We start from the raw sequence: 22,525 nt of genomic DNA, 5'->3' as shown, positions 1-22,525 counted from the left end.
CGCAGCTCTGCCGCTCCCGGAGCGGGCGCCGAGAGCCGGGCCGGGCCCCGTGCTGGTGCCGCCACCTCAGTCCGTGCGGGTGAGCCCCAGGCGCTTGCGGATGAAGGCGGCGATCAGGCGCTGCGGCCGCTGCTGGTACTCCCACAGCACCTCGTGGGACGCCCGGATCTGGTCGCCCTGCAGCCGGTCCAGGAGCGTCACGCACACGACAGCGGCTGCGGGAGAACGGAGCACGGTCAGCTCCTGGCCCGAGCCCCGGGCGGAGCGGGCCCTCCTGCCCGGCCCTCACGGCCGGAGGCGGGAACCGCGGCTCCGCTGCTCCCAAACCCTCAGGGGCTGCGGCAGCACGGCCGGGACAGGGCCCGGAGGGGCGTGAAGGGAGCAAGCCGTCGGTTTGTCCGGCACGCACTCAGGTCTCCTAATGCACACCTGGGTTTTACTGAACTATCTAATTTGCTTTAGTGTTCTTTTGTAGATAAAATCATTAAGGATGTGTGTTTGGCCCTCTGACACAGAACAGGACCCTTAGAGGGGGTTTAGCCCGTGTGTGGGGAGGAGGTGGAGGCGACAAGACTCACCTTTGAGGCCACACAGTCCACACAGGGCAGCGAATGCACTGGACTCCATCTCAATATTCCTCACACCGGCCTCATAAGCCCTCCTTAAGTACTCCAACTTTTTTTCACTGGAAAAAGAGCATAATGCACCATCTAATCTCCCCTGACCTGGAAAGGAAGCAGAGAACTGTCACTGTTGGCCTTGCATGGTGTCGTGGAGCACAGCTGGAAATGGGAAGTCCAGCAGTGCCCACATTCTATCTGAAGCCCACAAAGCTTTCCTGTGAGCAGCTGGTTAATTTGTATTCCCCTCAGCGTTAAAGCCAGCGAGATGTGTCTCTGTGTATGGGAAAGAATGACGCAGGTTTCAACATTGGTAAAAGGTGGAGTCGGCCCTCAGGTGGGAGGTACCAGCGGGTGCTGTGCTCTGTGGGGACAGGCCATTGCTGCATAGGAGCTGTGAAGGTCTGCCAGGTTAAACCCCAAAAATGCCAGCTGGCTGCAGAAGAGGTGCAACAAGCTGTGCAGAATGGGAACACTGAGGAGAGGAGGAAACCCCTTCAATGTGGGTTCAATTTTTCTGCAGGGGCTGCTGTGGATGGAAGCTGGAGCTGCTTGCAGAGGCATTCCTGGTGCGGGGATGCCGGTGTGGTCGGGGAGCTGGTCCCAGGGCACTGGTGCTCCCCTACTGCAGCTCCAGGTACGGCTGCAGGCAGGACTAACAGTGTTCAGTGAGGGCAGCCGTCCCGACCCTCTCCTCTAACCCCTGCGGGGGCTCTGGCTGTCCTGCTGTGTGCTCAGAGCAGACCTGTGCCCCGTGCAGCTCCTCCTCTCACACTGTCTGAAGCCCTGGGGCAGGCAAATGCTTACCTATGGCTGGCCAGCCTGGGCCGCCCTTCAATTTAGTGCTGCTCCTACTTTAATCCTCTCAAATGGCTTTTTGTTTAAATAAAATATGGACTTGAGCAATACACAGATGGCTGGATCTGCAAGCAGATCTAAAGGTTTATAAATAGTGCTCAGATTATTAATTCTTCATTTATTACGTTTCATCTACTCTGCAATCAGCATTTAATTTTGCAAAGGAAATGGTTCCAGAGTAACCAAAGTTTGTTTATAGAGATCTCACAGGCAACCTAATGTTTTCCTAGTGTTTGGTAGTTCTGAAGTGACAGTCTTGCTGTAGGGGAGCAGCTTGGTGGCAAACTCAGCAAGGTGCAAGCAGTGGTACTGTGTGTTCTGAGGGTGCCTCCTGCTCTGCCTGGGCCCCCCAGCACCATGTGGGTCTCTGCCTGCAGCCCTTCTGGGGCCTGGGTTCCCTGCACAGCTTTGTCCATGGAAGAGTGGAAAGACTTGGCATTATGTGTGCTGAGGAAGGACAGGCAATGCTGGTTTTACCTTCGTAGAAGTCGTAGGTGCACATGGTGTGGCCAATGAGCGTGGGGAAGTCGGGAATGTCCCGGCTGCAGGCGAGCAGCTCCTCCGCAAGGTCCTTGTCCAGCTCGGTGCTCCGCACCACCACATCATCCAGCACCACCTGCTCAAAACGTGGCTGGAAGGAGGAGTCCACAGCCATGTCAGTGATCACAACAGACCCAGCCTCGATCCCTGTGGAAATGGAAGCTGAGCTTGCCAGAGCTCATAACACCTGTGTCCTGCTGCGAAACCTCAGCACGACAGGAACATCTCAATAGATCTATGTGTGCTTGCAGGGCTCTTCTTTTCAGTGAGTAAAAAAGATGTCAGAGAATAATTGAAATTCATGAAGTAGCACGGATGAACAAGTAAAATGTACAGAATCAGCACAAGGTAAGTGATTGTGAGAATGTGCTGAGTGACAGGAGTTTAGCTGCTTCTGGCTTGCAGAGATCCTGTACCCCCTGCCAGCTTGTGCAGGGATGGGCAGCACCACTGCCTCAGCAAGAGACATGGATTCATTTGGGTCACCTCTAATCCATGTTTTCTGTTTGGAAAGTGACACATGGCTGTAGTGGAATCAAGGCCTTTGTACACTCTGAGGATGTGCACTCTGCCAAACCAGTCGCCACAAGTTCTCTGGGTTTGACCCAAAACAAAATACCATGATGGATATTTAGAGACCTGGAAAAATGCTAAAGTTCAGAGCTGCATGACCTATTGCTGAGAGTTCTTTTTAATAATAGCTCTTTTGCTCTGAAGAAACACCATGAATCGCTTACCTAAGCCCCCAGAAGTACCGATGCGTATGATAGTAACGTCCCGGCATTTTGCGTGGTGCAGCAGTTTGATCAGCTCATGAAGCATAATGGAAATGGAAGGGATGCCCATTCCATGCTGTTGGAAGGAGAGAAAAGAGAAACATCAGTCCCCACAAGGCTGTGGCAGGTGACAGGTACATGACTGCCACAAGCTCAGGGTTATGCTGTGGCCTCTTCTGCTGATGACAGCAGCAATTTTTTTGAGGGGGAAGAGACATTTTGGGGTCTTTTTAGTCTGTGCAGGTGAGGTGTCTAACCTCTTTTCCTCCCCTCGATGCTTTAAAGGTTCTTATTTAGTAGAGCTAGTGTTCATCCCTGGGGACCCTGTGTGGGCACACAGATGGTGCCTGTCCTTCAAGGAAGGTCCACAAATGCATCCCAACATCTGAATGCTCCCAGACCTTCCCCATGCATTGCCAATGCTTACACCATGTAAGTGTGACTTGCACTTTGTGGTGTCCTGCTCATGCTCTAGGAGTAGTGAATTTCAGCAAGAACAGCCTGAGCCTTCACTTCTCCATGTGCCTTCCAGCCTCTCCTCTCCCCACACTGGAGCATCTCTGCAACATTGCTGGACACAATGTGCAATGGAAGGGTTTGTGTCCCTTGCTGAGGACAGGCTTCAGGGTCAGGTGTTTGCTGCGTGCCTTGCAGGCTGCCTGTCCCTCTTCCTGGCTGACATTCCCTGCCCTGCTGCCCTTCTGTCCCCAGCCCCTGCCTGGCTCCCCACTGCTGGCCCCGGCTTGTTCCCATCCTCCACAGACAGTGCTGCCCCACTCCCATCTCTTCTGCTGCTCCCCGGGGCTGGCAGATGTTCTGCAGGCCTGGAGCTGCTGGGGCTTCTGCTGCATTTGCCCAGTGCTTATTGCTTGGTCATCTGTCTTCTGCTCCATTGCTAGACCAACATCCTTTTCTTAGCTTTACTTTTAAGTACAAAAAGTATTTGGTGCTGTGGAGTTTGTTTTTTCCTCTTGAAAGTGCCTCACATTTTTTTGGTTTTGCTATCATCTTCAAAAACCTGAAGGAAGCACGTATGGAAGCACCATTGATTAAGGTACACAGCCTGTTTTTGTGTTGCTTTGTCTCCTTTCTCTTTGCTGTGAGAGCAATGCTCTGTTTGCCTAGTATCATGTTTTAAATATGAGACCTTTTAGCATGTTGTTATTCTGGAACATCAGCCTGGCTTATTCGCCGATGCCTAAAAAATTAATTCTCATTGTAAATATTCAGAGCTGGAATCTGTGTTCCTGCCCCTGTATGTTTGAGCTCAGTTGTGTTTCTAAGCAACTTGCAGAAATGTGATGTTGGCAGCAGCTCTGCATGATGCTTCTCAGGGTGGCCATGTGCTCTGCCCCATGTCCCCTTCTGCACTGACCAAAGCTGGTGCGTGGCCACAAGCTCGGTGAGGGTTTGCTTCTGGCCGTGTCACTGCTGCTGCCAGGCTGGGGAACACCAAATCTTGTGGCAGTTCTCCCCCTTGGATCCTCTCAGATTGATTCCCTCAAGCTTGATTCCCTTGGTCAGGATTGGTTTGGTTTTTTCAGAGGGACAAAACACGAGCTCTGTTGTGTGAGTGATTCCATCTGCTGTGAATCACACTTCAGACTAATCTTGTGCCTGAAGAAATGGTGTCAGGACCAAACTTTTGGGTGTGAGTGCTCCCCAGCACAGCCTGTGTTTGCTTTTTCCTTTGTTCGGTGCCAAAAATCCTACTCTGAAAGATGAATTAATAATAAGGCCAGCTATTTCTTTTAGAGCTGGTATCAATGTAACGCTCCCAGCAGCGTTTCATAGTTAGGTGTGGTGAGAAGTGGTTTTGCCTCCCAAACTGAGCTGAGCAGAACACGTGCATGTCTGTTGTTGATGTGGCCCTTTCCAAGTGGAGAGTGCAGGTGCTGGGGAATGCTATTCAAACAGGAGCAGCTTTGCCACGGCTGAGGTTGCACTGGTGGTAGTGGCTGAACAGTGACGAGAGGAAAAAGCTCTGCTGGTGGGTGCTGGGGGAGGCGAGGGCACGTGAGGGAGAGGTCGTGCCACCCCGTCCCTGTGCCGGGGGACCCTGGCAGCAGCAGCCCCGGGCCCCGAGAGCGCACGGAACTCACGCTGATGGAGAGCACGGGCCCTGCCCGGTACATGGCGTAGCGGTCCGACCCCGCGCAGATGTCAGCCACGTCCTCGCCGGCAGCCGCCAGCCCCAGCTCCCGCTGCATGAACTGCGCAAACGCCCGCATCCTGTTGGGGCTGCCGCCGACGCAGACAAACTGGAATGAAGCACCAGCGTGTGGGTACTTGGCTACAACAGGCACCCCCAGTCAGCCCGAATGTGGGGTGGTGGCTGTGCCAGGAACATCTTCCCAGAGAAAGCAGCGGGATGCCACTTCCTCACCATCAATCAAGGGACATTGGAACACCTGAGGGTCATGAAACCCAGCTTTTCACTCTGGCAGGGTGGTGACTACCCTGGGTCCGGGCAGCCATACAGCTGCACATACTTGGGTATCAGTCCTAGGCAAGAAAATCTAAAATAATTTCACAAATTTGAGCTGGTAGTATCACTGCTGATAGCAAAGCAAACCCAGATGTTGGAGGAGCTCATTGGTTAATTTATTCTATGAACAATGCTGACTGCAATTAGTGAGCACTGCTGATGGCACAGAGGCCATAAAGTCAGGGAGTAAAAAGGACAAATTTTACATATTAAAGGAAAATATGCTCGCTGAGGGTAGGAGGAGGGTGAGAGTGCAGCTGCCAGGGCAGTGCTGATCCTGCTGCCAGGGTGCAGGGCACAGGAGCCCACGCTATGCAAGGCTGCTCGAGCCCTGGGCACTGAGGCTCTTCCCCCACATAACTAGGGAAAGACTCTGGTTTGAAATTAAAGAGGATGCCATCGTGACAAGTCAGTTTTGACAGCAAGTCTCAGCCAAAACTGATAGGACATTCTCTTTCCCTTGTCTCCAGTAGATGATGATCAAGATTCTTTGGACAAATGCCTCTTCTGTCTGTCCTCCAAGACGGGGCCAATATTAAATCAGGTTTTACAGAGCTACAGGTTTTTAAAAGGATAATTTTCTGTTGTGATTTCTGCCCCAAACAAACAAGGACAGACAACCTCCTTGCCCAGACTGCTTTGGCTGCGGAGTCCCTTAGCTGAGCAGCCAGAACCCACCCCACAGGAGCTTTGGCAGCAATGGGGCCCAGCATGGGCCGGTAACACCATGGGATGCACAGCTGCAGAGCCTGTGCAGGGGGGGAGCTGCTGCCTTGCTTTTGGACCTGCTCTTTACCTTTATGTCCCCAAACATTGCTGGCAGGTTGTGCGTCTTCGTTCCCAAGTCCAAGTGGTACAGGACATCCTCCTCCATCAGGTCCAGATGTGGGTTTTTAACAAGGACAAGCCCACTCCTGCAGGGAGACAACGAGGAGATAGGCTGGGGCACCAGGCAGTACCCACAGGGAGGGGGACAGGCAGAAGTGGGGCACAGGGCAGCCTGGAAGCTCCACAGCCCTGATGTTGGACAAGGGATGGCACAGGGACAAGGGACAAGCCAGCTGTGTGTGGTGTTTGGGCCAGCTGTCTTTCTGCTCCAGGTAACCTCTTTGACATGTCTGTTATTATATCTATGTATTTGGCAAAAAATATATCTCAGTATTTATCGATTTTTTTCAATGGCTACCTTAGCTCTTTCCTTCATAGGTTTTGCCAGCAATGCCCAGGGGTGATATACTGTGCTATTTTCTATGTGAAAGTTTATTAAGCTCTTAGCAAATCAGGATTTCACACTTGTCCCAAATAACTGCCTGGCAGGGTGAGTGCAGACACTGCAGGCAGCCAGAGGCCAGCTTGCTGTCCCTTTCCACCTGCTCTAAGAGATGAGAAGCAACTAAAAGTGCAGGCTGCTCTTATAAATGAGGCTTAAATGACACCCGGAGAACATTTTTCTTCTCTTATTAAGACAGATTCACATGTTCCCGCTACTCACCCCGAGTAACCTGTTGTTTCAGTCATAGCGGCTCCGCCAGAGTCAGCTGAAAGCGATACCCTGCCTGTAAAAAGGTAAGGAAAACACTGCCTGTGTTCTCAGCTGTCGAGGTTTAGAGCTCAGAAGAGGTTTCAAGGGGCTCTGCAGGGGGTTAAATACCTCCTGTGCTTTGTGCAGCTCCCAAGGTCAACAGTGGCCAGTCCCCACCGCCCGCTCCTGTGTGCCAAGGTTCCTCCTGGGCTGGCAAGGTTCCTCCCAGACTGGCTTTTTGGGCAGGTGCGTCACCAATAACCTTGACTGACAGCCCTGGGGCTGGGCCAGTGACCTGCTGGCCCTCTGGTGATGTTGTGCCCTCTGGCCGGTGGGGAGGGCACCGGGCACGTGGCTGCACATGTGCACCCTGGGGAGATGGTTTGTCCGAGCTGGATGTTGCCATGCTCCCACCTCGGGCTGTGTTTCCTTGGCCCTGGGGACTGAAGGACACTGACAGCCTGGCCACTGCTGCTGGCCTGGACACTTCTGCAGCTGAGCCATTCTCTGGCCCCAGTAGGTGCAAATCCAAAACGTCCCTGCATTTGTCTGGGGTGCACAAAACCGGAATTTGGCCTGTAGGCAACCTCCAGCCCTGCTCAGAACAGCTCCTGGACCACCAGGCTGGCCTGGGGAGGCTAATTTCACTCTCAGCAATGCCCAGGCAGCACTCACTGTCGGCTCTCATGGTCCACCCAGCCCTGTCTTGGCCCAGGAGCCTGTCAGAACAGTGCTCTGTGTGCCAGGGACAGCCTTGCACAGCTCCCTGGGACAGGGCAGTCCAGGGCAGCCAGAGTGCTTGTGGCACTGTGAGACGAGCGTGTGATGCTCCTGCAGGAGCAGGAGGACACTGGAGATACTGGTCCTGCTTCCTGTCCCGACGACAGGAGACACTGCCCTGGAAAATATTTCAGGCAGCTGCTGGAGGGGCAGAATCTGGCATTTGGCCAGAGGCCAGGCTGTTGGCCTCTGGGAATTGTCAATGGAAGCTCTGATAATTAGAGAAGTGATAGGTGATTAATTATTGGGTGAAAGCACATTGTGTGGGGCTCACTTGCACCCTACATTCAGGCAGTGACGCGGTCCTGCTTTCCTAATGGGGAAGGACAGAAATTGTTGTAACTGAGGAAGTCTTTCCCTGAGCAAATGCCCATTTTGCTACCCAAATTTACTTTAAATTGCAAAAGCCTGGATAAAAATAAGCAAACACTGCAAGCCAGTGGCCTGGGAACATGCAAACTGGGTACCTTGCCCAAGATAGGGTCAGGATAGCTCTGAGAAGGGGAAGGAACTGAGCTCTCAGGGATATTTCAGGCTTGCTGGAGTCATACCAAGGCCGGCTGGAAGGATTGCTCTGCTCTGATGAAGTTCTCCCTCCTTGGATGCTGTTCACATATGCCTGCCAAAAATGACTCATTACTGATGCTCCATAGCACTCCTGAAGAATGAGGATCTGGAGACTCTTCTCCCTTTCAGAAAGCACCAGATTTCTGTGAGGGGTACAGAAAAAGATTCCTTGGGGCTGCACACACTTTCTGCCTGCTGAAGTCACTTGGTGTGATTGTGCTGTGGTTTCAGGGGCACAGCAGATTGTGCAGTGGGCTCCATGCAGAGCTTCCAGTCGTGTCCAGTGAGAGTTACCTGATCTGAGGAACAGAAGCAGAAGGTTTGCTGCTGTTTGCCAGAGGTGGCTGTTAGTGCTCTGGGGGAGGTGGGATCAGGCTGAGGCTTCCTGTGGATTCTCCTCCTTCTCTGGTCTTATTTGGTTGGAGGAACATGAGGCCCTGGCCCTGCACCCACCTCCAGCACGGCTGAGCAGGGCTTTCATCAGGGATGAAAGGGTTCAGCAGAATGGTGGATGGATGTGTGGGCAGATGGACAGACAGCTGGACACCTGAGTGGCTCTGCGGCAGGGCATGAGTGTTCCCACATGCTGCCTGGGCTGGTAAAGGCAGTGCTTCCATGTCTCCCCTTTCTCTGCCTCCCTTCCATGGAAGAGTATTTCTGGGCATACGTGGAAGGTCCACACCTGCATGGTTCAAACCATCCCATGATAAAATAATTTTCCCAAGCACATGGACAAATTCTTAAATATTTTCTTATGAACAATAGTGTTCCAGCACAACCAGCTGGGACATCCCTGCCTGGTGGTGAGCAAAGCCCCTGCCCTGCTGCAGCCTCTGCCCCTGGTGTCCTCTCTGCGAGGCAGGGACCTCCCCTGTGCTGGCAAAAGGGGATGGATTTTGGAGGGTGTTCCTGCTGAGTGAGCAGGGACAGAGTCCCCTGGAGCCACAGCTCTCTCTGGAGTGTCAGGCTGAGAGCTGGTGGGCAAGCAATGTTCCTACGGTGTTTGTCCCTGCTGTGCCCAAGGTAAAAGGAGCCAGGGCGTTCTGTGTAAGTAAACATGATTGCACCAAGGGAAATGGTTGGATTGTGCTTTTGACTTCCCAGAAGTGACGTTTAAGAGAAGGGACAGCAGCCATCACCATGGCCATTCAAGTTTCAGGGCCCAGTCTGTCTGGCTCAGGTCAGCTCCCTGCCTGGCCAGTATGAGCAGTCCCTCACCTTTGGTTCCTGTGTCCGTGATTATTTTTCCCATGGTTGTTCTTCTTTGGGATGGCTTTCAGTAAATGCTAAACTGAAGTGTGGCTGTTCTTTTCCTACCTCTTCTGCTTTCCATGGCAGAGGCTGCAGAATGGAATGGAATGGAATAGAATAGAATAGAATAGAATAGAAAATAGAATAGAATAGAAAATAGAATAGAATAGAATAGAATAGAATAGAATAGAATAGAATAGAATAGAATAATGGACTAGTATAGGATAAAATACTAAAATAAAATGCTTTCAGTTGAAAGAGATCTGCAGTGCTGACCTAGCTCAGCTGCCTGCCTGTTTCTCTTCCTGTGGGGAGGTGGGGATGGTGAGAAGCAAAGAGCACTGCCCCGAGTGAGTGTTTGTGCCTGATTCAGAGCTAAATCCAGCCTCTCCAAGTGCCAGGCAGTGGAGCTGTTACCATATGTGCTAGAGGATGACAAATAAAGCACGATGAAGTATACGGCAGAATAACATATGGCAGCGTAGACAGGCTCTCGGCAAGGGAAGAGATGGGGAGAGCCAGCGCTCCCCGCGCCCATCCGACGCCTCTTGTCATGTTAAATGCTATTTTAGAACAGACAGCGATGGCAGCCTGTGCGCGGCAGGGCGCTCGCACCCGCCGTGTCCTGCCAGGCTCTGCAGCCTTGCTCCCTGCGGGCCCCGGCAGCTCCTTCTCCACTCGGCTCGTCTCTGCCTCCCTCCCGCCGTGCTGCTGCTGCTGCAGCTCCCCGAGCTGCTGCTGGATGAGATATTCCAGCAGCCCGGAGCTCAGCGCTGGCTGCGGCCGCCGGGTCGGGCTGGGCAGCAGGAGCAGGTGGTGCCCGTCGCAGGAGGGAGCTCCTCCACCGCCACCCCGGCAGGGTATGCGAGCCTGTGCTCATACAGCCTCATAGTTCTGCTGCGATAGCAGGGGGCTGAGGAACATTCACAGTCCGGGGAATGTCCTGTGCGTTCCTCTAGCGATGGGTGCTGGCAGTCGGCATGAGGGAGCAGCAGCAGCAGCACCGCGGAGTGTTTTACCTGACAGGAGGAAGGCCATGCGCCAGCAGCACAAAGATTTCCTTACCCGGCATGTTCTGTGGAGCCAGGAAAGCAAAATGTGGATTTTTATCAGCTGTTTGCTCTGGCTCCATGTTTTGCATTGTTTATTATTGGTATAAAGCTGCTCTTGGCATTGCGGGCAGACAGTAAAACACTCCCCAAAGGAAGCAGGCTCCACAAACCCTCGGGGCACTAGAGTAACTGCAGCTTGTCAGGACATGTTTCCCTTGAGGGGAGGCACTGCCGCAAAGCCATTTATTTCAGGCAGAAATCAGCTGCCTGACCTGTGTCACTATTCAGGATTTATTCAGGAGCTGCTGATCTGCCAGTCCGTGTCACTCCACAGGCGGGGCTGGGAGTGCTGTTGCTCCACTGCAGGAATGTTCCTTAGAGTTGTGGACAAGTCACTCTTCCCACCATTCCCTCTCTGCAGCCTTGCCACGGCAGGTGGGATTCACCCTGGGAACAGGCAGGGATGTGCCTGCCCTGCCCCAGGGCAGCTGGGGGGCTGTGCCCACACTCTGGGCGCCCTGCCCAGGAGGTGAGGACACTAGGCTGTCACACACGTCTGCCCTTGCAGGTTCAAGGAGCACCAGGCTGGCCCCGCACAAGCCTTGGGAAAAGGGTTCTGCTTAGGTTTAAACCCAGTTTTTGGCTGGGATTGGTGCTGGCTTGCTGCTGACTTGCTGCAGGAGCAGGGGTCCTGTCCTGGCTCTGCCTGGCTCCACATGGATTGCTGCTGCCCATCCTGGACAGACACCTTCCCTGGCCCCACATGGATCCACTTCAGCAGGAAATGTTGCTTCTGGCATCTTGCTTCTCCCAAGGCTGAGTTCCTTTTGTGCCTGCAGGCAGGATGAAATGGGTGAGAAGGAAAATGAACAGAGGGGCAGTTTGGCTACAGGGACCTCTCATCCGCTCTGGGGTAGGTTCCCCTTTGCCTTCCTCCATGCTGCTTTTCGTTCCCTTCACACTGCAGGGGTGGGTGAGCTGCTCCAACCCTTCCCACCCCACGGGGATGGGTGAGCTACTGCCTGCTGGGAGTGCGCACAGAGGTTTGTGTAAATGCCCAGTTTGCTGTGACCGAGCAGGGGTGTGGCTCCAGAGACTGGCTGTGGTGGGAGCAGACACAGAATCAGAACCTGCAACCTCTCTGCTTGCTCCCTTTCCTGCCCAGTGCTTCTCTGCTCTCCAGATGGTGCCTGGTGTTTTTTCTTCATTTTTCTTTTATTTTTCTTGCACGGGTATTTTTATCCTTTTGTCTTTCACTCTTTGGGCTTGTGGGCGCCTGTTGCAGCCGCTGGTGCCTGTGGGTGCAGGCAGGAGGGAGGGCTGGGAGGAGATTTCGGCCACAATAAGGCAAATGATGCAAGGCCTGAGCACAGTTCATGAAGCCATGCTGCTTGTCAAGCCCAATCACGTCTCAGAAACAGGACAAGGAACAATTTCTCATTAGGAAACATGTGGAGGCTTGTGTGGCTGAGCCCCAGTGCTGTGCCCCCCAAGCTGCCCTCCTTCCCGTGTGCCCCACACGGATGGAGTGCCCACAGCTGGTGCAGGGCTGGAGCATGGCAGGATGTGGTCCTCAGCCCTGGCACTGTGGGGTCTTGGTGGCAGCTGCTGCATCACCTCACGTGCTGGATTTGCCAGGATCTGAGCTCACTGAGCATGGCTGTTCAGACACTTTCCTGCACTCCATGGGGGATTAGGGGCTTCCATGCAAGGGCAGACTTACACTGGCCCCACTATTTCAAAATGAAGCATCCAGACCCTACTTTATCCAACTTTATTGTGATGGAAACAGCTAAACGGAAAAAATGCTGGTTCCAGAGGAGGCACTTAGTTCTGCTGCTGCTGGCTCTGCATCTCTGTGCCCTGTGGAGATACATGGAAGACCCCAGCAAAACCATCCCTGCCTTTCCTCCCTCTTCCCTGCACCCAGGTAAACCAAGAAGGCTTGAAGTCTGGGGTTTTTTTCCTTTTTCAAATGATTCCTTTCCTTTTCCCTGTGATTATAATATTTTTTGTCCCCGTGTCCTTTCTTCTTCTCCTCCAGGAAGGCTGGAGAGGGAGAGTTTGCTCTGCACCCCTCCCTGACGTGCTGTCATGCTCTACCAACATGGGAGACTGAGCCCCCAGGCACTGGGCCAGCACAGGGTAGACAGAGACCATGGAGCTGGAGACAGGGGGGAGAAGCCTGATAGGGGTTAAAAATAATCACGTGAAAATCAAAGTGGTCTCTTGCAGCCTTTAAGACAGTCTTCTTAAAGAAGAAGACTGCCCCTGCCTTCTCTGCAGCTCTGAGGACCAAGGACCTTGATGCAAGTAAGGGATCTGGCACCCCTTCACCAAGGTTTTTAAGGTTTAAAACCACCGTGCTCAGGTGTGCACACCGTGGGGCAGGGCTGGGTGGGATGGCACTGCTGGCTGTGCTGCCAGAGGAGATGCTCAGCAGGAGCATCTCTGTGCTGGGCCCCCTCGCTGGGCTGAGGGCTCCTGTGGGTGCCCAGTGGGCCCTGTGCAGGACAGCCCAGCTCCTTCCTTAGCCTGCCAGTGGTGGTACTGCCTCACTGCTCGATGCCACAGCTGTTCCAGCTACGCTGCATCTCTAATGTGCAATAATAGTGTGCATTTTCCTTGTGTGGAAAGGTCAGGATCAGAAGCAAAGCGCTGCAGTGGAAGGCAGGCCTCTCCAGCATCCTGCATGGGAATGCAAAAGCACTTCATGTCAGCAGTGCTTGCACTGGTCTGCAGAGTGTAGGAAGAGATTCTAAAGTACCTTAATTGTGATTTAAATTACAGGCACAGCGCATTAATCTCTGTCAGGTCTGGAGCACATAAACCTCTGCCCATCTGCAGAGGATGTGCAGTGCTGCACATGGGGCTGGGCAGGGATCCCCTTCAGCTGCCAGGCCCCTCCTGGTGCCCGGAGGCTCCGGGTGGATGTCTGTGTGTCCCCGAGCCGGGCACTCGGAGGGGAGGCAGCCGCTGTCACCCCATCCCTGCTGCCCAGCCCCAGCGCTGACTGGCAGCAATTCCTGCGGTGCCCGCCTGAGTGCCCAGTGAAAAGCGATGGCTAACGAGGGAATTAATGACGGATTCTGCATCCCGATTACCAGGAGTTAATTTTCAGAGAATATTTCCAGGCGCCTTTGAGCATCTCCGGCTCGAGACTGGAAGGAAGGAGACAGGTGCCACCTTGTGTGGAAACGTTTCTCCATGCAGCGGGCACAGACAGAATTCCTTTTCCCCTTTTCTTTTTGGTGGTGTCGTTGCAAACTCCTCCCAGAGGCAGAACGCAGCCCGCCCTCGAGCAGCCCCTGCCAGCTGTTGAAAGGCGGACAGCAGCTCAGAGCCCTCGCAGGGGGGTGGCAGAGGACGCTGCTCGCTCAGTTACAGCCAGCGAAACCCCAAGGAACAGGAGGGGCTGCCAGAGGCTGCACACGACCTGGGAACGTGTGCTGGCGCCCAGAGACCCCGGTGTCCTGGGCTGGTCCCAGTGTGGGTAGCAGGGGAGGGGGGGATTCTGCCCCTGTGCTCAGGTGAGAGCCCACCTGCAGAGCTGCCCCAGCCCTGGGCTCCCACAGCAGAGGGACCTGGAGCTGCTGCAGAGAGCCCAGAGGAGCCAGGAGCTGCTGCAGGGCTGGAGCTGCTCTGGGGCCAGGCTGGGAGAGCTGGGAATGTTCCCCTGGAGAAGGGAAGGATCCAGGGAGGGCTCAGAGCCCCTGGCAGGGCCCAAAAGGGCTTCAAGAGAGCTGGGGACAAACTTTTTAGCAGAGCCTGTTGTGATAGGACAAGGTGTAAACTAAAAGAGGAGAGAGATTCAGATTAGAGATTAGGAAGAAGTTCTTGGCTCTGAGGGTGGGGAGGCCCTGGCACAGGGTGCCCAGAGAAGCTGTGGCTGCCCCATTCCTGGAAATGTTTACACAGACATGTCCCTGCCTCCCATCCCCTCGCCCAGCTCTCCTGTGCTCTGGAGCTGAGCTGTGGCAGCGGCACCCTGCTATGTGCCACATTCCAGCCATGGCTTATCCCACAGGAGAGCTGTGCTCCCAGAAAGGACCTGCAGGTCAGCAGCCAGCTGGATCGCACTGGGCTCACCCAGGGAGGAGGACACGAGTCAGGCTGTACCTTCAGCTGTGCCAGTCTCAGAAGAGCTGAAGAAATCTGGGCCCTCCCAAAGCGTTTATTTAAATACAACAGCATCTCATGGCGCACTCTGGCTGTGCTGGGCTGTCTGCCCTCTGATACACTGCTGCGTTATTTCGGTCACTGTTCCAGTATGGACAGACATTCTCCCCTGTCCCTTTCCAGCTGTCCAGAAGCATCACAGTGAGCAGTCTTCAGTTCCCTGTCTCGAGTCAGATGATGAAATACTTGTCTTCCCTGAACCAGCCTCTTAATCGCTATGGAGAGGAAAATAAACTTGATGCCGGCTTTAGGAGAAGAAAATGCTGAGAACTGTCCTCACTACGGCTGCTGTCCTCAGCTTGTCCTCCCTACCAGCTGCTCAGGCCCTGTCTCTTGCTGCTCTGACCCCACTCCGTGTGCTGTGGAGGCATCAGAGTCCTGGTCTCTGCTGGAAGGAATCAGGCTGAGACCATGCATCCATCACCTCCCTCCTGGGTCTGCAGCCCACTCCTGTCTCCTGTGTCTGCTCTCAGGATGGAAGAGCACATGTCAAGGCTGCTCCAAAGTACTCAGTATGGTTTTCCAGCTCAGAACCTGGCCACTGTCTCCAAGCAGAAGCAGCCTGTCACAGAGAGGTGCAGGTGATGAGACCTTCCTGAGCCCACATGAGATGGGGAGTCTTGAGAGACAAGTGGAAGATGAAGATGGTGGTGGCTGAGATGGCTGCTGGCCCCTGCTTTGCTCCTGCAGAGGCTCCCTCAGTTCAACTCCAGGAAGAGAGATCTGAAGACTGGCTCAAAAATCTGCAGGCTAAAAAATGGGATTTTTTTCTGTATTGTTGGACTGAGCCTTTGGTGTCAGCATCTCGAGGTGCTTGCTGTGGCCCTAAGGGTCAGAAGCGTCTCTTCGTGTTCTGCACAGCCCCTGAGGTGTCCTGTGTGTCCAGGACCTACGGCTTTGGGATGACCCTAAGCCACTGAGGCCAGGCTGGGAGCCGCTGCTGTCCTCCTGCTGTGTCCTGGTGCAGGTGGATCAAAGCAGGCCTCTGAGGTTACCCTGGCAAAGGGCAGATAGAACCGGAGCGGGAGGAAGAGACTCCTTGGTAACAGCTGAAGGTGCTTTAAGCCTCCTCAAAAGCCAGGAACATCTTTATTGGACAGCTGTGGGGCTGGGGCTTTCTGCCCCCGAGTCCTCTCGCCCTTCTCCCTGCTGGGAGCAGGAGCACCCCCGCGCACCGCGGGCTCCGGGGAGGCGGCGAGGGACGGGCGCCGTGCGGCTCCGTGTGGGCACGGTGCGCTGTGCCTGCTCGCCACCTTTCCTCTCTTTGGGGCCGCTTTTGTGGGCTGACAGCCGGGGCTGTGGAGGCAGCGGCAGGAGCGTCCAAATGCACGCCCTGGCACAGGCGGGACTGAACCGGGCACTCGGAACCACCCTCAGCTGCTGCCGGTGGCTGGAGCCGTGGCAGGCTGGTGACAGAGCCCTGTCCTTCTCTTTCCTCCTCTCCACCACATGGAGAGTTCGACAAACTCTCCACGGCCCTTGGAGTGCCGGCACTCGGGGTGCAGCCGGCAGCGGGAGCCCTCCCGGAGCCCAGCGGGATGTGCCGGTGCCGGTGCCGGTGCCGGCCGCCCCCGAGCTCCTCCTGCTCGCCCGCTGCCGCCCAGCCGGGGACGGCGCCCGCTCGCCCGCCCGGCCCCGAGCGAGCCAGGGAAGGCTTTGGGAGCCTGCAGCTGGGGCTGGCAAGGGGACGCGAACAACATGTGTTACAAGCCCTGGAACTTAAATATTTTGCTGCTATAAATGTTAGCAACGAGAGCTCTCGTTACATTTAAATGCCAGATGACAGAAGCAGAGGCCAAAAAAAGCTCCTTCCCAGCCAAGCAGAAGGAGAGGGGGCGAGTGCGCCGCCGGGGCCGGCGGGACACAGGGCTGGCGCTGGGGACACCCGCTGTGGGCAGGAGAGGGCACGGGGACAGCCTGGCTGCCGTGCCTCGATGGAAAAGGGACTGCTGGTGCAGTGCTCAGCGTGATGGGCACGGCACCGGGCAGGGCGCTGAGAGCGGCACCGAGCTGGGGCAGAGAGCGCCCAGGGGAGTCACCAGCACCCAGGGGAGTCAGCAGCACCCAAGGGAGTCACCAGCACCCAAGGGAGTCACCAGCACCCAAGGCAGTCACCAGCACCCAGGGGAGTCAGCAGCACCCAAGGTCGGCGGGAGCCGCCACGGTGGCCCAGGGCACAGCTCCTCCGATCCCACGTTTGGCGGGTGACATGGAAATGAGCTTGCCAGCATTTCCACCCTGAACCCCCGCGCCTGGTGACTCCGGGGTGAGAGTTCCCATGGGCAGAGCCTTGGCTTGCAAAGGCTCCCCCCTCAGCTGAGGAATAGTTTTCATCGTTTATGTTTCAGCATAATTTCAATAAATTCCAGTTGGCTGTTCCTGAATAACAGCCAGAGCAGAAAGGAACTGTGCAGCCTTGTGAAGTGAATCTTTGCAATTAGAGAACTCAAGCACTTTTTGGTGGGTGTTTTGCTGAAAACAAAGCGCTCCATGTGATGGGCTTGGAAAGCACAGGACTAATTACCAGTGCTATTTTAAAAAATGGTATGAAAATAAGTTATGCTGCTAATGCTCAGATGCAAGAACATGGTCTGCTTAATTTAATAATACTGTGTAATTTGTGTAGAACCAAATTGGTAGCAATTATACATTATTGTTAATTACTCGGAGCTGGGTTCTCCTCGCTGTGCTGAATTGCACCTGGCTCCCCAATGCCCCCAAGTCCATGGGGTCTGTGATGTAAAGACGCACACGAGGAAAGGACCTGCAAAAGGAGAACTGTGGAAGGTGCTTGGGCTGAGGCCCTCTCCAGAGCTGCTGGGACAGCAGGCATGTCCCGGTGCTGTCCTCACACTCCCGGAGTGTCCTGGGGGAGTCAGTGGGAGCTGTGCATGCCGTGGAGCTGTTGGGACAGGCCTCACCGGCTGCTCCGGCAGCCCCAGCGCGGCTCCGTCTGTGACTCACACGCCTGACTCACAGACGCCTGGTGAAATACATGTACTCCCAGTCACATTCATCACAGCTAAATATTAGAACAAGCTCTTTAATTTCAAACCCGAGTGCTTCCTGGGGTTTTCTCAGCAGCTGTGCTCGGGCCAGTTGCTGCGCTGGGAGGGGCGGTGATGCAACTTCTCTATGCTGCAACTGCCAGGTTTGCTTGTTTGCATGCATATATACAGATATATATTTAGAAATTTCCTCAAGGCAGAAGAAAATAATTCATGACAAGCAGCAGCTTGGAAGGTCACCTGGATTATTATTTCTGTACCACAGCTCACCTCAAGCATATAAGCAAAGTCTTTATGCGCTGATGTTAATAATGCTGAAGAGTTAAAAACCTCAGCAGCTCTGAAGGCAATTATCAGGCTGGCTTTGTCATGCACAGCCTCATTTTGTGTGCTGCAACTAAATTGTGTTTTACTGTGTATTTTAGAAGGGATAACAGTGTTTGTTAGAGGTGTTTTTTGCTGTGGGGCTCCGTCTGTGCCCAGGGCCCTCCCCATGTGGTGCTGCTGGCCTGGGCCGGACCCCAGCCCTGCCTTTGTTGGTCTGGGGCAGTGCTCACTGCTCAGCAGAGCTGAAAAGCAGGCCAGAGTGAGATGGTTTTACCAAATGAGGGGCCTGGACTGGAGTCCAGCAGCCCCCTCTTTGAAACCTTTCCTCCATGGCATCTTTCAGCTGCGTGAGCTGTTTCTACACTCCCAGAGCATTGCGAAGTGGTCTGACTTGAAATCCCAGCTGCTCCAGAGAGAGGCAGAATTTATGAAGAACCAAGGCAGTTCAAGTTACCATGGAAATTGTTTCAAAACAGAGAAGCCTGATTTTGCTATGCTTGCTGTCTTGGGAGGGTTTTCTGTGTGGAAGGATGACAGGATGAACCTGCCCCATAGCTCAAGGTGTGCTCTGTGTGTGCTGTGTTCTGGGGCCCACAGACTTCTGAAGACCACGGTATTTGCATAACATTAATGTGTTTATTCTGATGTCTGTGGGTGGCAATTTGTGCCCGAAGTGCTCCTTTCACATGGACATGCCATTATTACACCCAATTAATGCAAACATTGTCCAGGAAGAACTTCCAGACTGTTCCCCAGCACGGAAAAAGCCACACGAGGTTCTCCTGCTGGGAACTGGAAGACCCCAAGTTTAACCCCACTCCTTGAAAAGCTGCGCAAAGTCAGCTGTGTATGAAGACCCCCATCAGATCCACTCCACCTTTCCTTGGGGGACTGTAAAATACCTGACAAGCCAGATGCTTTACCACCCTCACTGTGCCAGCACGGCATCTGAGGCACAGAGACAGCCCCGTGATCCTCCCCAGAACTGGCACTACAGGCTCTGAGATGGCACTGCCAGCCACTAACCCAAACACTTTGTCATCATATCCCTCTCAGACTGCAGCCTTGGTTTTCTCCCCAAATAACATTATTACAGATAAAATTCTACTTACAGCTGGATTTTCCTATCAACAATCATGTTACCTATAAAAAAGATAATTGAAAAAACCCTGCAGTGTTTGTAAAGCAAATTTATTTGTAGGGATGCTTATGATGATAAATAAGAAGTGGCATTCAAAAGAACAGAAAAATAGCCCTGTTTATAGATGATGCTGAGATTACTTCAGTAACTTAATTATTCCCTCTGCTTCACTATTAATTAGAAATCAGTGGCATGTAAACTGTACGTGATCCAGCTACAGGAGGCTGTGGGCAGGAGCTGCCTAATTCCAGTTCCCAGCACTGGTTCCCCTCATGGCTGTGAATGAGCACTTAGCAACAGCTGTCCCTTGGTGAGCCATGCGTGGGTTACTCAATGACAGGTTCCAAAATTCATATTCTTCTACCAGATGTAAAGCAGAAACTTCTCCATGCAAAGTGCTCCTAACCCATGCGGCTCCTCGTGTCTCCTGGGAGCCCTGCAGGCTTTAGTGAGGGGTGGCTCTCAGCCCAGCAGTGTCACCCTTTCCTGGGAGCTCGGGTAACCACATGGGCTACCACTGTCAAAAGTGCTTTAGGCTGCAAATAAGCAGGTGGGTGTTCAGAAGTGTTGGCTGCCAACACCACCTGTGGGGCCTCAAGGGAAACTTGGCACTTCTGGAAATATAGCTGTTTGGTTCAATTTTGAAAAGCTGTATTAGATACCCAATCTTTAGTCTTCTCTTTTGGAAAATGGTCCTCGTTAGAGCTGTATTTTCTCCTGAGGAACACCTACACTTGAGCTACTTGAATGTCACATTCAGCTACTTGGCAGTACACTGTGGAAAATCACTGGCCTTGTGCTGTTGAGCCAAATGTAGACCTATTTGTATTTTTAAGGGAATTAGTATTCTTTTCTCTGTTTAAAACATTCCTATTACTCATAGTGAGTCAAATCCTGGCCCCGTTTGGAGGGCTGTGCATAAATGGGCTGCATGCACAAAGGAGGTTCATTGGGAGCACCTTCCAAACCCTCTGTCCACCTGCCTTTTCCCGAGGGAACGAGCCCTGGCAGCAGCGCTGCGATTGCCGCCCGTGCTGTCCCAGCCTGACTGTGCCATGTCTCCATGGCTCCTGTTCTACCCCTCTGAGCTCCTCACCTCCTGCCTTGCAGATGCTCATTCTGCTGCTTGGGAAGCACTGCCTGTGTGGAGGAAAAGCACAGCCATGTCCCTTGGGACATGGGAGCAGAATCGGGTTGGAAAAGACCCCTGAGACCATCGAGTGGGACCTGTGCCCGATGCCCACCTTGTCACCCCAACCAGAGCACCGAGTGCCACGTCCAGCTGTGCCTGGAGCACCTCCAGGGATGGGCCTCCAAACCTCCCTGGGCAGCCCCTGCCAACGTCTAAAGGCCTTTGGAGTGGTCTCTCCTAAGGACACCCGTGCCTGGGGCTCCCCAGCTGCAGGAGGTGGTTCGGGCAGTCTTGGGGCTTGCTGCCATCCCTGGGACACCGCCTGTGGCTGTCCCTGCACAGCCCCTGCTGCCTGGCCAGGAGGAGGCCTGTGCGGTGGGTGCTGCAGCCTGCAGTGCTCATGAGCATGCACCAGAGCAGAGCAGTGCTGCAGCAGTGCCCAGGAACAGACACAGCCTGGCCCAGGGCATGGGCAGGGTGAGGCTCAGGGACTGTGAGGACAGCCCCGCTGACCCTGAGGGAACGTGACAGCTGAGAGAGAGGGGCCACCCAGGCTGACCGCTGGGCTGTGGCACTTCCCGGTGCCTCCCAGAGCCTCCCAGTGCCTCCCAGAGCCTCCCAGTGCCTCCCCAGTGCCTCCCAGAGCCTCCCAGATTCTCCCCAGAGCCTCCCAGAGCCTCCCAGTGCCTCCCAGAGCCTCCCAGTGCCTCCCCAGTGCCTCCCAGAGCCTCCCAGTGCCTCCCAGGGCTCTGTCATCCCCCAGTGCCCTGGGGAGGCACAGAGCAGTGCTGGGGGGCACAGCCTGGGCCATGGTGCTGGGCAGAACGTACGTGGAGCATCAGGTCAGTCATATTTGGGAATTTCTCATGTCATGGTCTGTTCAGGATCATTTGGACTTATTTAAAATGTAGGATGTCGTTTCCTTGATCCATCATGTCATAATGTAAGAGCTCTGTTGTCAGTAATTAGATGCAGTTATTCTGGAAATCTGCTTCCTTTTCCTGCTTAGGAAGAATCCTGTGCCTTTCCAGGAACTTCAGTGAGGTTGGCTTGGTGCAGCTGGCACAGGGACACTGGCTCCACCCCGAGTCAGTGCGTTTGCATCATGGTGACCTTAATGTGCCTGAAGGTGTCCCTGCCCATGGAACAAGACGGGCTCCAAGATCCCTCCCAACCCAAACCACTCTGGGATCCTGGGACTTGGAGTATGACTGGAGTACCACAGTTGGAAGAATAGATGATTTTGGGGAATTAATTCAGGTGGATGAGGGAGGGTTAAAACTTCAAGATGGAAGAAGACACCTTCAACTTTAAAAATTATGACGTGACAATAACTACTTTATGATTAATTTGGTGTGAAAATTGGAGTAAAATTATTTTTTTTATAAAATTTAGCACACCAGTCTTTTACCAGGATATCTGGCAGTCTGGCTCAGCCCTGGAGGCACCTCTGGGTGCTGTGTCCAGCTCTGGCTCCTCAGCACAGCAGGGCCAGGAGCTCCTGGAGCTGAGCAAGGGCCTGGAGCATCTCAGTGCCCAGGAGAGGCTGAGGGAGCTGGGGCTGCTCAGCCTGGAGAGAAGCCCCAGTGAGAGGGGCCTCAGCTCTGCCTGGGCCTGGCTGCCCCTGTGTATCCCTGTGTGTCCGTCTGTCCCCGTGTGTCCGTCTGTCCCTGTGTGTCCGTCTGTCCCTGTGTGTCGTCTGTCCCTATGTGTCTGTCTGTCCCTGTGTGTCCGTCTGTCCCCGTGTGTCCGTCTGTCCCCGTGTGTCCCCATGTGCAGGGAGGTTGGAGCAGGCCCAGGCTCTGCTCCGTGCCCAGCTCCGGCCCCAGAGCCGCGGGCAGGGCTGAACCCCGGAGCTCCCGGCACAGCAGGCAGAGCCCCTGCCCCGAGCAGAGCCCGGGCAGGGCTGGAGTCTCCTCCCGGGGCCATCCCAGAGCCAGCCGGACACAGCCCGGACACTGCTGTGCCCCGAGCTCTGGAGTGGCACCGGTGACCCCATGGGCTCTGCCGGCCCGGCCCAGCCGGGACCAGGCCCTGAGGGCCGCCCACCGTGCTTGGATACTTCTGTGCCTCAGTCCGCTGCTCGGGACGGGCTTTCCGTTCCATCAAGCCCGAGCCCGAGCCCGAGCCCGAGCCCGAACCCGAACCCGAACCCGAACCCGAACCCGAACCCGAACCCGAACCCGAACGCAACCCGAGCCCGAGCCCGCACCCGCCGTGTCCCCGCGGCGCCGGCAGGGGGCGCTGGGCGGGGCGGCGGGCGGAAGTGACGCTCGGCCATTGC

At 54.6% G+C, this 22,525-nt stretch overlaps 1 protein-coding gene across 1 annotated transcript; it reads right to left on the bottom strand.

Moving 5' to 3' along the window:
• UPP2 (uridine phosphorylase 2) lies at positions 1–6,888 on the bottom strand. The gene is made up of 7 exons (XM_054636568.2): positions 6,775–6,888; positions 6,079–6,196; positions 4,897–5,055; positions 2,756–2,870; positions 1,956–2,165; positions 579–725; positions 1–215 (listed from the first exon to the last, which is right to left on the bottom strand). The coding sequence occupies exons 1-7, from the start codon at positions 6,798–6,800 to the stop codon at positions 67–69; spliced, it is 924 nt and encodes a 307-aa protein (XP_054492543.1). The 5' UTR covers positions 6,801–6,888; the 3' UTR covers positions 1–66.
• Positions 6,889–22,525: the final 15,637 nt, after the last annotated feature.

The sequence above is a fragment of the Agelaius phoeniceus genome, chromosome 7, assembly GCF_051311805.1.
Source record: "Agelaius phoeniceus isolate bAgePho1 chromosome 7, bAgePho1.hap1, whole genome shotgun sequence".
NCBI lineage: Eukaryota > Metazoa > Chordata > Aves > Passeriformes > Icteridae > Agelaius > Agelaius phoeniceus.
This window is presented reverse-complemented; position numbering and strand designations above follow the sequence as displayed.